The sequence below is a fragment of the Thamnophis sirtalis genome, unplaced genomic scaffold (genome assembly GCF_051295495.1).
Source record: "Thamnophis sirtalis isolate CommonGarterSnake01/CBP01778 unplaced genomic scaffold, rThaSir2_p1.2 scaffold_2, whole genome shotgun sequence".
Lineage (NCBI taxonomy): Eukaryota > Metazoa > Chordata > Lepidosauria > Squamata > Natricidae > Thamnophis > Thamnophis sirtalis.
Genome location: NW_028261382.1, coordinates 123,993,397 through 124,011,655, shown reverse-complemented (window position 1 = coordinate 124,011,655; position 18,259 = coordinate 123,993,397). Strand labels below are relative to the sequence as shown.

At 35.0% G+C, this 18,259-nt stretch overlaps 1 protein-coding gene across 2 annotated transcripts in view; it reads left to right on the top strand.

The window, feature by feature from the left end:
- Positions 1-225: 225 nt before the first annotated feature.
- VPS13B (vacuolar protein sorting 13 homolog B) overlaps positions 226-18,259 on the top strand; it is a 312,128-nt gene continuing 294,094 nt past the window's right edge. For both annotated transcript variants that reach the window (XM_087706818.1, XM_087706819.1), the window contains exons 1-5: positions 226-642; positions 1,676-1,843; positions 3,222-3,365; positions 16,480-16,597; positions 17,668-17,835. In XM_087706818.1, the coding sequence (XP_087562944.1) occupies positions 1,697-1,843; positions 3,222-3,365; positions 16,480-16,597; positions 17,668-17,835 (577 nt within the window). In that variant the 5' untranslated portion in view covers positions 226-642; positions 1,676-1,696. The remainder of the gene's footprint in view (positions 643-1,675; positions 1,844-3,221; positions 3,366-16,479; positions 16,598-17,667; positions 17,836-18,259) is intronic.

The following is an 18,259-nucleotide window of genomic DNA, read 5'->3' as shown; positions in this document are numbered from 1 at the left end:
GTCTGAAGTCGCTGCAAAAATAGAAAGCGAGGGGCTCCCCGCGAGGCTCCTGGAACTACGCGCACAATCACCCCCCCCCCCGTTCCGCTTTCCCTCTTTTCGCCCTCTGCGACGCCTTCCGCAGGATGGTGTCACCGCGAAACCTTTCCCCGAGACCGCGAGGGGCGGCTTTAAGGAGAACACCAGTTGTCGTGGAACCCGGAAGTGTCCCGGCGGGCGTGGAGAGCGCAGCCCCTTTGACCCTCGGCGGCCCCTTTTCTGTTGGGCTGACCCTGAAAATGAGGGTCCCGGCGGCGGTGGGTGGGCCGGAGCTCCGCGGTTTGTGAGGCGGCGCCTGGGAAGAGCGGCTTTTGACCTTGGAGTGGGGGGGGGGGGGAGTCTGATACGAAAACGGACTTGGCGGGCAGGAGAAGAGCCGGAGGCTGCTTGGCCAGAGACTTACTCAGGAGACAGATGCGAAGACGGCAAGCGGGAACACGCATCTGGACGCGTGTCAGGCTCGGAGGCAGCGGAGGGTGGGGGGTTCAACGGGAAAGAAGGGAGGGGGCTCAGCACCAGAAGCACGAAGCTGCCACCTCTGGGACCTGTTTCGGGGGGAGACGCCGAATTTCGGGGTTCGCGTGGAAAGCCCGTCCTTGAAAGGTACATGGTGGTTTGCATGTTTTCTTCTGTGCCCTGGGAACTTCTGAGTATATAGTGCCGCTTTAATGAGGAATGTTCTGTTGTCGTGGACCGTAAGAATATAAATTATGGGCGATGAAGTGTGAGTAGGAGGTTTCTTAAGAAGCTGCGGTTAACTGAGTTGAAAGGTATGCTAAGTCATGTTATGACACTGCGACAAGTGAAATAGACGATGCACATAGTGGAAACTATTTTTTTGTGGGGGGAGAGACACAACTGGGGCAGTAATGTTATGTGGTAAAGTTAGATATTTTACAGTATTTTTTAAAATTTAAAATTTGCTTACTTGCATTCAGACAAGAAGATCATGTATGGGTAGAATACACATTTATTCAAAGTACCGTACATCAGTATTAATGACCTAATTGTATTTTGCACTTAAAGCAAACTTGTATTGTTGCCTAAGAGCAAATCGGTTACAGAATGTGCTAACATTTAATTTGCTGTAGGTTTCAGTCCAATGTAAGATTATAGAGTTAAATCATTGATTAAGTTAAAATGAAGCCCAAATGCAGGAATTTAGTTTTGGCTTAGCATGATGTTTGGAAGAAGACGTCATGTGGGTTGCAATCCTTTTAATTTCAGGCTTATTTCATAAAAGTCATTGTTTGATGGATATGATTGTGTATGTATACATAAACAAACAGACATGCATGTAATGGATGGTGGTGGTGGTGGGGTTCCAAAGGAAGGAGGTTTTGTTGTACTAAATTTAGTTTGCTGGATATATACTTCTAATAGCAATATCTTTACTATCATTTAGCTGATAATAAAAGCCACAGATTCCACTGGATTTACTTCTACTTTTTAATACCTACTTATATATTGCATTAAATTTTCAAGTATACAATGTATATAAATCAATATACATTGATCCAAAGTGTTAGAATACAGTATAGCATTTTAAATTCCTGAGTTTTTGTTTAATACATGTGAACCACAGCTAATCCTAAATTATTATGTATACTAAAGTTACAATATGTTTTCTTAAAAGGCTCTTGTGAATAAAGGCACAATGCTGGAATCCTATGTAACTCCTATTCTAATGAGTTATGTGAATCGTTACATCAAGAATTTGAAGCCCTCTGATTTACAGTTGTCACTCTGGGGAGGAGATGTAGTTCTCAGCAAACTTGAGCTAAAACTCGATGTTCTTGAACAGGTATATAATTGTAATTATTTTGATTAAATCTTAAATAAAACTTTATCCTAAAGTTATTCTTAATGATAACAGTCTACGAATAGTATATTACAATATATATTATATATTATAACTATATGATATAATTGATTAATATGTCATGTGTCCTTGTTATGTTGATAAATACTGTTTGTGTCTAAACACTTCTATATAATATATGTAATAATTTTGGAAGGATTTCAATTAAATTAAGCAATTATCAAAATATTGAAATAGGCCTATGGTTTCTATTATATGAATAAATAAGCTTTCTTTGATACTTAATGACAGATACTATGTAGCAATAATACTTTTAAAAATCTAATTCCGTTAAAACATTCTAAATTAACATTTTGTACATTGAAGTCTTAAGTGTAAAGTACTTATAGCTATCAATATTTATTTTTCATTGTTGACATGTGAACTGGTTATTGTTAAAGCTTACATTTGAATCAGTGGCGATTATCAAGCAATTGATATTAATAAGAAGTTCTTATAAGTCAGCAAAAAGAGCATAAACATCTCACATAATTGTAGATTAAAATTGCAATTACAAATATACTGTTATTGTCTGGGTTGTCAGCTTTAAGTGCTCCATTATAGTTACTATTTCATGTTTAATTATTAATAATACTGAGAGATGGTAGTTTTTTCTTCAGTTATTTTAGTAGCTGTATTTTCTTCTTTGACATATACATACACCCACCACTTTGCTTTATCAGTATATATTATACTTCTAAAAATTTAGTTCTCATGTAGAAATTTCATTTCTCATAGGGACGATATCAATAAGGCAGACATTGTGTTTTCCTATGTCTTGTTTATTTAGTCTCTCAGTCCAGCAAATAATGCAGATCCATAGATATATGATTCATGTGAATTTCTGCTTTAGAGCAAATTTCATATATTGAGACATAAGTTGTGATTTGTAGTTTCTTGTGCCCATGTAGAAGGTCTAGCTTATATAACTAAACTTCTTGAACGGTTACATTAAATGGGATTGTTTCCTGAAAGATGCTGTAAGCAGTATTTTAGAAACCATTCATCGGCAGAAAACATGGCTTTACATGGTTAACATATTTCATATTTTGTAAGCTATGCATTTTTACTGTCGAATCTTCAAGTATCAGTTATAAAATCCAAACAATCCGTGGAATTTGAATTATCTGAAATCCAGTTATTTTGAATTGGAAAAAATATTCCAGCAAATTATTGGACGTGCGCGAATATTGTTAGCTATTAAAAAAAGAAATATGCTGAACTAAGTTTTAATAATTGTAAGTAGGTGTTGAGGCAACCCATTTCATTTAAATTAGGTTTTAATAGCTAACTCAGTCATCTCATGTACTTTACTTTCAAGGAGCTGAAATTGCCGTTTACCTTTTTAAGTGGACACATTCATGAATTGCGTATTCATGTACCATGGACAAAACTTGGTTCGGAACCAGTCGTGATTACGATCAATACAATGGAATGCATCTTGAAGTTAAAGGATGGACTCCAGGTAACAACTGGCAAGCCTAAATAAAATAAGACAGTGTGAACTGAGTCATACGACATCTTAACATTGTTAGTTATTATTAAAAGTATTTTGTGTTAATAATGTTATGTGTAGAATTTCGGAAAGCGCTTGATGATTTTTGTGAAATTATGATTGAAAGTTTAGGGAAATTATGTTTTCTCTCAAAGCAGTTGGTACCGCTTTTTTGCTGAATTGGCAATAGATTTGGGATTGAGCAGTCGAATTCCTTCAGTTTTCTTTTTCTTTTCAACCAGCTAGTGCTCTGGATCTCTTTATTTGTTAGGAACAGATATAGAAGTAGCATCTTTGACTTAATATCATTTGATCCTTCTGTACCACTGCTTGAATTCCATGCAGATCTTATTGACTTGGATTTTATCTTTATAGTCTAGTAACTGGATATTCTGATTTGAGGTTGAACATACTCAGTGGTTGGGAAGCATATGAAACTTGAGTTGTCAAGGTTTTCTTGGCTAACATCACAATTGGAAATGTCACTTGCAGAGATTTAAAGATTCAATTGTTGATAAATTTATTGCAAAACTGAATTCATTATGAAAGAATTTCAGCTATTGCTATAGGTCAGACTAAGCTCTATTTATAGTGAAATAGAGTTTCAAATTCCTGAACCATTTTTTTCTGCTTTTGTGGTGCAATCTGTTTTAATCTACTTTCTTCTGGTGGGAGGGATAGTCTCTGCATGTCCCTTATTTATTATTTTATATTATCCTGCTTTTATTATTTTTATAAACAACACAACAACAACCCTGTGAGTTGAAATGGGCTGAGAGAGAGTGACTGGTCCAAAGTCAGCTAATTGCCTTTTGTGCCTAATGCTTATAATGGACTAGTCTGGATTTAAATTGCTTGTTTTTGACATTGTAAGAATGTGTCTTTACACCTGTGAAATAATGGAATTTTGCAGTTATGAATTATTTCCAGTATAAATGTAGATGACTCTTCCAGATTTATCATAGTAAGGAGGTAAATATATACATTAGCATTAATGTATTTGAAATTTATTAATGTATGTACTAATTTACTAGAATTAAGAATCAGGTTCTAAAAAAAAGGAAGCCATCATTTACCCAAATTGTATAATTGGTGAAATGGGGCCTAAATGTCAAATACATTACAAGTAATCCTTGAATTACAACCGTAATTGTATCCAGAATTAAGGTTGTAAATTGTGCTGGTTTTTAACTGGGTCATCACATGACTCTGCCTAATTTTATGACCTGTTTTGCAGTGGCCATTAATTGAATGCAATGGTTGTTAAGATAACACTTTTTAGCCAATGGCCGTTTTGTTTGTTTGCAAGAACTGGATGTAAACACTGGTTTCTGACAAAGATCATTATAAATTGTGGTTATAGGACCACAGGATGCTGCAAACTATCATAAATGTGGGCAGGTTGCTGAATGCCCTAAATACGATCATGTGACCAGTGGGATGTGGCTAAGTGACCAGTCACAAGTCAAGGACTACCAGCACTTAATTTTCCAGATTTGCCGTTCTTGGTCCAACATTTACTTTAAGAGCATATTTTGAATAATCTTCTGGTTCCCTGCCCACACCAATCATATTTGCAGAAACTGAAGGGAGTAAATTAATGAAAAATGTCTTTGTGCAACTAACTAAATGGAATTTACTGCATTACTGCAAAATTTACTAAAGGCAAACTGCTTTTGTAAGAATTTTATTTAATCTATCAATGATACTTCTATTACTGGTTGGCTTCTGCAGCTTGCTGGCCGAAGAGTCAGTTCTTTGTTTTCACATTTGAGTAAGATGTTTCAATGCAGTATAAAACTTAAATCCAGATCCTGGGCTAAAAAAGCCATAACTTTCATGCTTCGTTGTGATCCAGTCTCTGGCCACTGTTGGGGAGAGAAAATAACTTCATCCAAGTTCAACCTTGTTCTATCCTGCTTAATATTTTGTAATATTCTAAATCAACAATTGAACTCTGGAAATCATTCCTCTCTATTACATATACTTTTCTTTTAATTACTAATTAGCAATTAATTAATTACTAATTAATTACTAATTTGTTAGATCTTTCCCCCCCTCTTTATGTAGCGTATTTTCAAGAAAAAAATAACAAATGTTTAGAAAGAAGGGGTTTCCTCCATTATAAGGGAATTCTGTGTAGATGGTAGACATTGATATAAAACCGTAAAACATAAAATGGCAAAGATGGTTAGAGCAAGAATTTCAATAGCAATCAATTGAAAAAATTGTTATTACTATTGTTAGGTGGCTTGTAGCGTAGACATTTCCATGGCTGTTTAATGGACAAATTCTACTAATGAAAGGACGGGAGCTGAGGCACAGTTATAAAAGTATACAAGAAATCTGTTAAAAGCATAACACAGACTTTAATTGTACTGTGGAAGTACAACAATTTTAACAATATTGTTGTTAAAATAGCAGTATTGCAACAATAACAACAGGTCAAAAGCCCAACCAAAAGAAGCACACACATTAAAACAGTAAAAACGAATAAGTAGAATATACATAGGATTTAAATCAACTTGAGCAAGGACGGATTATTAAGTATATTAGATAACTGAAAATCTAATAGCAGTAGCATTTTCATCACATTTAGTGACTTAACTGGAGCTATTTGGTGATCAGTCAGCTAGAAGAAAGCAGATAGTTTCCTCTGATTTTACATGGTTGTGAGTGAAGAGGGGCATCACAAGAGAATGTGTTAGATTTTTTCTGCTTCCTTTAACCAGAGGAACCTGGTGTCTGTATGTAGTATAAGTACAGGTAAGGTATTATGTATTTATGTCCCCTCTATGTGGAAGGCCATCTTAATATCTCTCTCGTCAAAACTCTAGGGTTTCTCTAAAGCAGTGGTAGTCAACCTGGTCCCTACCGCCCACTAGTGGGCGTTCCAGCTTTCATGGTGGGCGGTAGGGGTTTTGTCCGATATTGAAGCACTTTCCTTTTTAAAAATTTCATTGACTTTTTAAAAAAATTTCATAGCATTATTTAAAAACATTTTCATTAGGTTTTCATAAAATCACCATTACTGTGGAACCGGTGGGTGGTTAGAAAATTTTACTACTAACAGAGATACAAAAGTAAGCAATAGATATAAAAAGGTTGACTACTCCTGCTCTAAAGCATTTCAGGAGTAGGTTCCGTTAGGCACTACTGCCGGTTCGCTCGTGTGCGCATGCACAGTGCAATAAAAATTATTCTGTGCATGCGCAGAAGTAAAAACAGGATGGACAACCAGTTCGGGGGGAGTGATGCTGCCGGTTCCAGCGACCCAGGCCGCCAAACCACTACCGGTTCGGCTGAACCGGTCCAAGCCGATAGGAACCCACCATTGATGAATTCGTTTTTTGCCAACAGCATTTTCTGATTTGGAAATTATTTTGTTGCTCTTGCCTATGCCTGATATGTGTACCTCAGGGATCTCTGTTATCATGTTAAAAAAAGAGAGAACTACTATCCAATCTTAATATTTCCCTTGGTTATTTAATATATTTATGGATAAATATATAAAGCAAGCTTGTATTGACAATAAGTTTTGTTAATTGGCTTGTGTCAACCAATAAGTTTTGACTAATGAGAATTTGTTAATTATGAATGCATGTGTACTTTCATATGCAGGTGAATCTTGGCTTGGCTAAGGACTCATGATTTCTAATGAATGTTAAACAGATTGTAGGATGCAATGAATGGGTCTGAAAATTATATTTTAAAGAGGGAAACGGTTGTATTCAATAGAGGAGAAGGATTGAAAATTATACCTAAATAGCACAAAACTGGAGGAAGTAGATTTTGTATGCCTTGGTGGAATACTCTCTAAATGTAAGAAAATGAATACAGACATAATATCTACAAATGCAGATAGGAGAGTAGTGTGAAGAAATAATATTAAGGAGAAGCATAAGACTATGCTTCTGTACTGTTGGTTATTTATTTGACTACACAACTTGCACATTGTAACTCTGGTGGTTAAAGCAGGATTAAAACCAAAGCCCCTAAATCAAAAATATAAAGACACCATAAAGAAAATAATAATATAAACAAGTCACAGTCATTCAGTTTCCAGCCTTTACAGTAGCTTGGATAATTGCCTGGGAAAAGTCAAGGTCTTACTGGAGATTGGGGCCATCTGAATCTTGTTGGGTAATTAATGCTGTTCCAAAGCATGAATGTTACAACAGAGAAGACACACCTTTTAAGTGCCATCAGATAACAGTGTTTCATACCATCTCATGCAATGATAATGTCTCTTGGAGGCATACTTATCCTACAAGTAACTTGGCCCTGGCCATGGACAAGTTTATAGGTGATAATTGGCATCTTGTTATATGGGAGCAATGGTTGGAGATGACAGAAGAAATGTAAAAGTAAATTGAATTCAATGGGAATAAGTTACTAAAAATTGTGTGTGGTACAACAAGAATAGTTAAAGTCAAGAAAGAATGGGTGTGGAATGAACATGAATTGAATACAGTTGACTGATCAATAAGAAAGGAGTAGGTTGAGATGATTTGGTCATATAGAGACAATAAATGAGGTTTGAATTATTCTATTATAATGAAAGGTTGAGAAGAAAGGGAATATTGAGAAAAATATAGCTGGTACGAGATTTAAGATTAAATAACGACAGGCAATATATGAAGTGGTGTATGAAGTGATGGAAGCAAAACATATACCCAAAGAGAATAGAGTGATGGACATATATGTATCTAGTTTTTACAAATGTAGTTTGTTCTTTCTCTTTTAGATGGTTTATGTTTATTTGTCACTTGTAGGGGTTATTTAAGCATTGGCTCCTGAGAGTGATAACCCATATTTTAAGCCTATTTATTTTCCTTCCGTAATCATTCTTGTTGCATTTCTACGATCATCTTGTAAAATGTACAAGAGAACTGAATCTCTGTATAGAATGTTTTGCAGTATGATCTATGTTGATTGAAAAATAAGGATTTTCTCAAGGTAAAGTATGCAGAAGTGCAGCGTTGCTGTTCTTAATATGATATTTTTTTTATATTTGCATTTTAAAAATATATACTATAATGAGAATCTTGATTTTTTAAAAGAAGCCTGGTCCTAGTTATGCCACCCATGTACTGCTTTATATTTTTTAAAAATAAAACATCCAGAACACTAAGTATTTTTTTTTCAGTGCTAAGGTAGAAGCTTTGAGGCCAGATGTCCCATAAGAAACACATTTTAGAAGCAGCAAATTACAACTAATTATAGAAGCTGCAGAAACAGATTTGTAACACATGACATTGTGCAACCCAGAACTAATATTTGATATTGGACCATGCAGATGGCTACTGCTGGAATGATCAGGTTTCCTGCTTGCGTGGTATTTGAAACTTGAATTTTGTGGGGCATATAGCAAAAGGTCAAATGTCACAAATGTAAAGCACTCTCAAAACAAGTATTTGTTACAGATGTTTAAGAATCTATGGCAAGAAAGGCATTTTGAAAATTACAACTGACATTTGGACAAATTATTCCATAGCATGTGGACCTTTGGAGAGTAACATTTGGACTTGTGCCAATGATATCTTTGCTTTCATTTATATTTTTTGCAATCATTTTTTCCTTTTCTATGCCTATATTTAGAAGCTTAAGGAATTTAGGTAATTAGCTTCCAACCTTTCTCTCTAAAATGCTCCATATATATCCTTAAGAGCTTTTTTTTACATCCTATTAATTCTGTAGATTATACATTTTAAAATAATTTGTGCATTTAGATGATGTATAGCTCCTTGCCCTGATAGAATATGCCATCTGATCAAATCTGTACTGATGTTAGTTATTGTGGATTATGTATCTGATTAGGGTTTTTTTTTAAATCTATAAACTGTTGCATTTTTTAATTCTTGTATTTTATCTTGATTAGTAGTATTGCCCTGAGAAACAAGTTGAAAATAGTAAGTAGATGTTGCAAAAGTAGGATGAATATATTTATAATTTTTTCTACATGTATAATTTCTCATTATACAATGTGACAATTTTATAATAGGCAATTATTAAAGATTAAAAGGAAAAAAAGCCTCCACTTTAAAGCCAATAAAAATAATGCTATAATCAAGTAGTTTTTGTAGTGTATTGTAGAAAAAAAAGGTCCATCCTCCTATATGCACTAATTTCTGTTACTAAGAGGACATATATCTAGAAAAAGTACAAACACCTTAAAAGGAATTGCTTTGAGACAGAATAACAATATATATTGTCACAAATAAAAACATTTTAACTATTTTCATTTTGAAATGTGTGTTTCAGAAAAAAATATTGAAGAATTGAAACAAATCTTTAAAATAAAAAAAATATTTTTAATTATTTTGTAATCAAAAATTAATTTGATACATTTTGGTTACAAGCTTACCGTAATTTCCTGATTGTGTACTTTGATGGCAAAAAATATGGATAAATGTAAGAATGAATAATATAGAGAATGCCACCTGGTGGGACACAGAAACAAAGTCCTTTCTGCCCCTGGCTCTTGTAGCATTTTGCAAGGCCCTATATATGTCTCTAATATTTCCATTATTGTGAGAATTATTTAGTGATATTAATTTACTCTACTCTGTCCAATAACCAAAATTTTCTGAATGAATGACAGAGTTATATAAAACATTATTTTTTTCTAAAAACATTTAAAAAGCAGGAAAAACTGTACCTATGTTTTCCCTTTCTAGGTATTCACAGAGCCTGTAAGCCTGTAAACTTGAATTTTGAAGATAACAATGATCCAAACATTATAGTTGGATAATGTTTTCAGATGAAAGAAAAGGATTACTCTGACATGTATCAAGAGTGTGCAGAACATTCTATAGAAGAAAAAGATTGCCTTTTAGAGTAGATTTACAGTAGACAACTAAAAATGGCATAAAATATGATCCAAGAAAAGAAAACAAACAAAATCAACAGCAGAAACCAAACAAAATTAAAGGAGGAAAAAGGAAAAAAAAACCAATTCAAAGTATAATTATATGCTTAGGTCTCTAGAAACAAAATTTGAAACACATGTGAAAATTAAATTTTGCAGGAATATGACTTCACTTTTAAAAGTGAGGAAATTACATATCTTAAGAGCAGCGTGAAAGCAGATAAAAGAAAGCCTTCTGGATTCTTGGAACAATATATTTTGGTTATGTTAATTTTTAAACAAGTCTTATGCCTTATCATATTTGGTATGATCTGATTTAAATTACTTGTTTAGCCTAGTAAACAAAGATTATATTGCTATGATACCTGTACTAATAGAAATGTAGTCATGCATATACTGTAAATATCTTCCTTTTAAATGTGGCAATCACAAGAATTTCAAAGTCAATTATTCTGTTTTTATCTTTTTATTAGGTTAAAATATGGTGAACTAAAATACAATTTTAGTATTGTAGGCATATAATTAGTTCCCTTGTGGTGAATTGTGTGTTGTTTGCTTCCCTTTGTTTTGGCTAATTAAAATTCTGAAGATTGCTCATCCATGATCCAGCAACAAGTGGCTCAATAAAGTTTCTCTATTCCTTACTGTCAGGAGCATCATTTATAGCAGGGCTTCTTAACCTGGAGTCTATGAATAGAGTCCATGTATTTGGATAGGGAAAAAAACAGAATTTTACTTTCAGTAAATGCTAACTAAAATTTAGGCTTTTGTTCAATAATGAATGTAAGCAGCCAAGTAATTAATGGCCTCTAAACTCCAGAAATGTTAATTAATCTCATTATCTAAAATTATTTGAATTGCTTTTAAATATTTTGATAATTATATTTGAGCTGCTAATCTCATTAGTGATTTGCCATTTGTTGTTCAGTTGCTAAGTCATGTCCGACTCTCTGTGACCTCACAGCATGCCAACCCCCGTCATCCACTGTCTATGGAAATCTGCCCAAATCTACGCCCACTGTATCAATGACACTGTCTAACCATCTTATCCTCTGGTGTCCCCTTCTCCTTTTGCCTTCCATCTTCCCAGCATCAAGGTCTTTTCCAATGACTTCTGTCTTCTCATTTGATGGCCAAAACTATTTGACTTTTAGCTTCAGTATCTGTCCTTCCAAAGGACAGTCAGGATTGATTTCCTTTAGGATTGACTGATTTGATCTCCTTGCAGTCCAAGGGACTCTCAAGAATCTTCTCCAACAACAGTTCGAAAGCATCAATTCTTCTGTGCTTAGCCTTGCTCATAGTTCAACTCTCACAACCATACTTTACTGTGGGGAAAACTGTAGCTTTAACAATACAAACCTTTGTTGGCAAGATGATGTCTCTACTTTTTAATATGCTGTCTAGGTTTGCCATAGTGTTCCTTCCAAGGAGCAAGTGTCTTTTAATTTCATGGCTGGAGTCACCATCTGCAGTGATCTTGGAACCAAAGAAAATAAAATCTGTCGCTGCTTCCATTTCTGCATTTTAAAAAAATTAAACTACATTTTAGGGCTTTCACTGCATGCTGAATCTAAAACCATTTTTAAAGCAGAATCACAAAAAGGATCGTGGTCCATCTTAGCAATTCATATTGCTGAATTATAGCTAAGCAAGCTTAATGCTGCTGACTTAACAGTTAACTGATTAAAGCTGGTGGGAAGGAAATTCATGCTTCAGAAGAGAAGTAATGGAAGCAGCCTGTATTCCACCAGTGACTTCACTGTTTAATGAAATATATTTTCTTTATATCCCTTTTGATAAGGAAGCCCTAATGGTATTGCATTTAATGCATCTCTCCTTAGTTGGACAATTCTAGTGCTTTGGGGAATAATTAGTATGCAATTCTTAATCCCAACATCATTTTTAACACATTGCTGGGCTATAGATCATGCTGATGTAATGTAAACATCAGAATATTAGGAATTCCCAAATAAATGATTTTTAAATGAATGTTCATTGCAAAATCAAATGTTTTGCTTATCTATATAGATTAGTGTATGACCCAATGTGCAATTGAAAAATACCAAGGCTATTTAAAAAAAAGAATGGCAAGTAAACTGTCCTTGATTTGATGACTTAGTTTTCTCCCAACTTATTCAACTATAATTTCACACAGTTCTTTGTAGAGAAAACTGTCATTTTCTTTTCTACATAAAGGTTTTGTCCATGTTGCCTTTTATTGATTTTAAGGAGTCAGTTTTGGAAAAGGATATAAAAGATTTTTGCAAATTTAAATTTGTTTTTCTTGATGGAGAAAAATTTATAAAAGAGGTATATTTTGCCATATGTCTTAACATTGCTTGAATTCCAGGCACTTGCATTCCTGAGGGAGCACATTCTGTAGCTAGATCCCCTCAACCCATAATGCTTTAGCTCCGGATCTCATGCATTTGTCAGGAATTCCTAAATGTCGTTGTCCCACAAGGGTGCAGCTGTCTTGTTGGGTCATGGGGATGTAGTTACAGATGTATTGGATCCTAATTAGTGTGTGTAATTTTTTGTGTAACAGGCATATTAAAGTACAGCATAGGGCAATACATTTATGATCAACTTTGCTACATAATGATTCTAGTAAAAGTATGCTCAGTGTCAGCACTAACAGGATCAGTTTCTAACTGTAACTGGAAAGCAGCCTAATCTTAGTTAAATAATTGAAATAAAGTAAACATGTAACAGCAGGTGGCAGCACCTGGCTGACCTTGGCTAGGCTTGGAAGCTAAACTAGATTGGTTCTAATTAGTATTTGGATAGGGGACCTCAAAGCAGTGTCAGGGCTGTAGTCTGGGAAGTTGAAAAAACATCCCAGAAGTCATTGGCAAACAGCTTATGTAGTGTTGCCAAGAAAACCACATGGATAGTCTTTGAGGCTACTAGGACTTGAACTAAAATCTAGGTAGGCTTTACTTTTTAGGGAGAAATATTTCTACAGAATAAAACAAACTACATTGTTAAACTATTTAAATTTTGAAATCTTTCTGTTTTAAAATCAGATTTCAAGTTATAATCAAAAAATGTATTTTCTGTGTAAAAAAATCGCACTCAATACAATAGAATTAAGTTAGGACTTTTTAGTCATTGTAGATTTAAGCGTAGTGTCAACTATTTTAGGAACTTGAATAGCTTACTCAAATGGAAGGATCAATGTAAATACCTTACAATATTTTTATGCCTTCAGTTATAAGATGTAAATTCTTTTTAGAATAACCAGTCTTAATCCTTGGGTTCCATCTTTTATTGGAGAATCTTGGCCAATAAGGCAATATTCCAGGACTTAAAAATAATTCTCAATAGCACAAGTCGCTTCAGGATTTTGCTCAAATAATTTTCTTTTCTCCCTGCAATATGAGTTTATCACTGAACCAAGCACATTAGCTACATCATCATTTTTTGCAGAATCACTTTCCTAAGTAACCACCATTAGGATTTTGTTTGTTGCTGTTGAGTCAATTTTGGTAAAAGCCCATTTTTCAGAAGAATTTTGTCATTGCCTTCTTCCTAAGGTGAGCGCTGGTTTTGTGTCCAAGGCAGGACTAAACTCATGATTGTCTGGTTTCTAAACCTTTCTAATCCCTTAGTCATGGCACCAAATTGGCTGTCAGTGACTTATAGATAGTCCTCAGTTTACTATCTTTCATTTGTTCAGCAATCAGTCAAAGTTACAATGGTGCTGACCAAACAATGACCGGTCCTTAAAGTTTGGGTTTTTGCAGTGCTCTCATGGTCAAATGAACACAATTTGGCCAGTTGGCAACCAGCTCAAACATATGACCAGTTGCAGCATCCCATAGTCATGTGATTACCATTTGTGATCTTTCTTGCTAGCAAAGTCAATGGGAAAGCCTGCAGGGAAAGTTGCAAGTAATATCCCTCACTTATCCTGACATTTGTTCACTAACACGCACCACGCTTCTTTCTCCCCTGTGTTCACCTACACCCACATTCTCTTTCCTACTTGCACACATTGCATGCTCACGTGTACCTGGCACTTTCTTGCCTGCACAGATGCATGTTCTCTGTACCTTCTTTCCCTAGCCTCCCTGTTCTTGTCCCATGCCCCCCCCCCCCCAAGTTGGCTCAAACTACTCTTTGTTCCTGTCAACACATACCTTGATAAATTGTGATTTTTAAAAAAACATTATTTGTTCTGGAAAGATTCCTAGAGAGAAAAAGAGAGGTTTCAATTTTATTTTTAAATTTCTTTGAATAATGCTGTGTATTTCTTTACAGTACTTTTGAATGTTTTTTAATGACTACCACATAGAATAACAGGTTGCTTTGGTATTGTAATGTTTCCAACATGTATTATTCTATGATTTATCAATTTTTGAGATTTGTACCAGCATGGGATAGTAGTTAAGCATCAGGCTAGAAACTGGAACACCATGAGTTCTAATCTTACCTTAGGCAGAAAGCCAGCTGGATGACTGTGGTCCAGTCACTTTTTCTCTGCTCTAGGAAGTCAGCAATGGCAAACCATTTTTGGAAATCCTTGCCAAGAAAACTGCAGGGACTTTTTCAGGCAGTATCCAAGAATCAGACATTATTAAGTGGAAGGCGAAAGAACTATCAAATGTAAACATTTTTGATCAATTTTGTTAAATTATAGGCTGGGGTAAATTGTATTGATTTTTTTCTCCATGTTTTTCCATTGTTGTAATGTATAGTAATTATTTCTTTAAAAATCTGCATCTACTTTATCATAAAACCTTTTACTTCTTCTATCTTGCTATTATTTTAATAGTAATTTACAGATATGTTTTAATAGGCAGCCTTGATCCTGTATAAACATTTCAAATTCTATAATTTGTGTTTAAAACCCTCTGTTCTTAAGGTCACTTTTTATTCTTCCAGAAGTTTGTGAAAACATCAGCTACAGTTAACTTTGGGCTTTGGCAGATAATTCTTTCTGTATCTTTAGCCTATTTCTTTTTCAAACATGATTCTCATTGAGTTTTCTTTAGCAAGATTTATTAAAGTGCAAGGAATAGTGGAACAGCTTGCCTCCAGAAGCTGTGAATGCCCCAACACTGGAAGTCTTTAAGAAGATGTTGGATAGCCATTTGTCTGAAACGGTATAGGGTTTCCTGCCTAGGCAGGGGGTTGGACTAGAAGACCTCCAAGGCCCCTTCCAACTCTGCTATTGTATTGAATTGAATAGGAAAATAAGAATTTCAACAGTTGAACTGTTCTCAGTTTGGTACCATTACAGCTCTGTGTATATTTAGGTGAAAATTGTCTGATTCCTCTATGTAGCTTTTCCACAAACTAGTAAACAGTCAGGTTTCTTCAGTGGTATTGGGGAAATTAGCAGCTGGTTGTTCACGTAACTATCTCTTGAAACTTTATCAGTCTGGGAACCAACTTTTACAGCACCTGTGCTGTTCAGCATCTATAGGAAACTGCTGAGGAAGTCATGTGGGCCTTTAGAATTGGATGTTATTTATATGTGGATGACAAAGGTTTAACTGCTCTTTGCATCAAATTGTAAGGGAGTAGTCACTCCTACTAAGCATTACTTAGATTTGTTAATGGACTAGATTACGAAGAGCAGAAACAGAGGTGCTGCTGTCAGTAGGAAAGTAGTTGGGATTTAGGTTCAGCCAATTTGGGTTGATTTAGAGCAGGGCTGTCAAACTCCCAGCCTGCAGGCTGGATGCGTCGTGCCCATTTTAGCAAAGGGGGGGGGAGTCTTGATACGTTACGTGATGCTGCCATGATGACATGAGTTTGACACCCCTGGTTTGGAGGTAGGCCAAGTTAGGAAAGAGACATCACAAGAATTACAGCAATTCTATTTTACTGTTTTGGAATATAGCAACAGAATCCTGAAAGGCTGAAGAGTTCTTTATATCTTCACCTATATCAACCAGATGTGAGAGGTTATTTTGGGTGTGTTTTTCACATTTTTCAGGAGTGAGTTACTGTATCTTTCCCTTAAGAGCTTGTCCATTCTTTCCTCAAGTTTATTTCTACATTATTTATGTTAATGTATTTTAGTATTGATTTATTTTTAAGCTTATTCTGTGTTAATCTGCCTTAAGTACTCATTGAGTTGAAAGCTGAGATATAAATCAAATAAATCACTAATTCCAATGTAAAAAGATACAAAAATGACCTAATGTTTGCACCTACTTTGCTGATTTTTAACAAATAATTTAAAAAATATTTTAGGATGACCATGAAAGTTGTGGTTCCAGTTCAACAAACCGTAGTACTACAGAAGGTTCAAAAACGACAGTGAAACCAAGAAAAATTCAACACACTTCTCCTGATCCTGATTTGCCACCAGGTGATTTGCCATATAAATATTGTATTTGGGTACTTAATAACTGTTGTGGAAAAAGGGTAGGAGATATAAGATTTGTAGAAGGCCTTTTGAGTTTCCACACTACGTCCCAAATTTGAATAGAAAGTTTTTGTGGGGACATTTGTCACTGCCTTGGAATTTCTGCTTTGTTATTAAAATTAAGTAGAAATAAACTTGAAAAATCAGTGGTTGATCTATTTTTGTTGGACATTGAGAAGTAGCCCTTGTTTCATAACCACAATTGGAACTTGCAACTCTGTTACTCAGCAAAGCGGTGAAACTGCAACTGCACTTATGATCTTACTTTTGCTTTCCTTTGTTTTTCAGGCAAGTGCAAGGATTGGTTGTAAAATGGCTTTTCTATCACCGTTGTAATTGTGAATGGTCACTAAACAAAGCAGTTGCTAAATGAGGACATGAAGCAATTTTAAGGCATCAACTTATTGCAAAGACTTGTTTATAAAAAATAGTCAGTTTTTTAGGGTGTTAATTTTCTAAAAGGCAATCTAGGCCCACTTCCTCACTAGAGTTTTGTAGCATCTCCTACAAATTACTGAGCCATTGTTGTAGCAATATAAAGCCTATCCTCATTGTTATATTGGCACAATTGTAGTTTGATAATGCAGTAATTGCTATAAATCACTAATAAGGGACTAGCACAGTGTCTCAACATTCTTTCTGTAGCATTAGAGGGTGCATGAGTTGGGGTGTATGTAAGAAGTATTTCTTGGAAATGGAGATTGACATGCAGGTCTATGTTTTTTCTTATGTAAAACATCAGTAGACCAGTTTTTGCCCCTTATTCATTCATTTGTGATATTTAAACTAACTTTCACTGGATAATAATTATCTATTGATTTGGGGAGAATGCCCATTTTATTTGATATTTATAATTACTGAAGATTAAAGACCAGAAAAGTTGATAGCATTTGTTTTATTTAAAAGCTTTTCGTTGGATTGTCAAATTTAAACAAAGTTATTTTGTTTTAAGCAGCTCGCCGGTGGAGTTCCCAAATTAATAAAAACTGACCATCTTCATGTTTCCTTCTTAGGTTATGTACAAAGTTTGATTTGGCGGGTTATAAACAACGTCAACATCGTCATTAACAACCTCATACTCAAATATGTGGAGGATGACATTGTTCTTTCTGTTAATATCACTTCTGCGGAATGTTACACAGTAGATGAATTTTGGGATCGAGCCTTTATGGATATATCAGGTAATCTGTAAGTCATAACTTTCTGCCAGACTTAAAAAAAACCAGCTCACTGTCTTAAGTTAAGGACACTGGGAAATATTTGTTCTAGTGACTAATAAGGGAACAGGTAAGTGGGTTCTGTGAAACTTACCAGAGAGATTAGTCCTGACTGGACATAGGAAACATCAGACCAGCTAGTTTTGTGGATAAGATAACCTTTTGTGTTTCCTTATTTTGTCCTTAGAACAAGAAACACAGCTTTTTGAGGGAGTAGGGGAGTTGAGCCTTCCAGATTCTACAGTTACTTATTGAAATGGATACCAAGCAGCAGGGTGTAATTGGGGACCAGGTGTTATTTTTTATATGGATGATAAAAAAATTCTGGGATATAAAGAACTGTTGCTGGAATTGGGTTTGTCTAGTCTAGTGAAAAAAAGGACTAGGG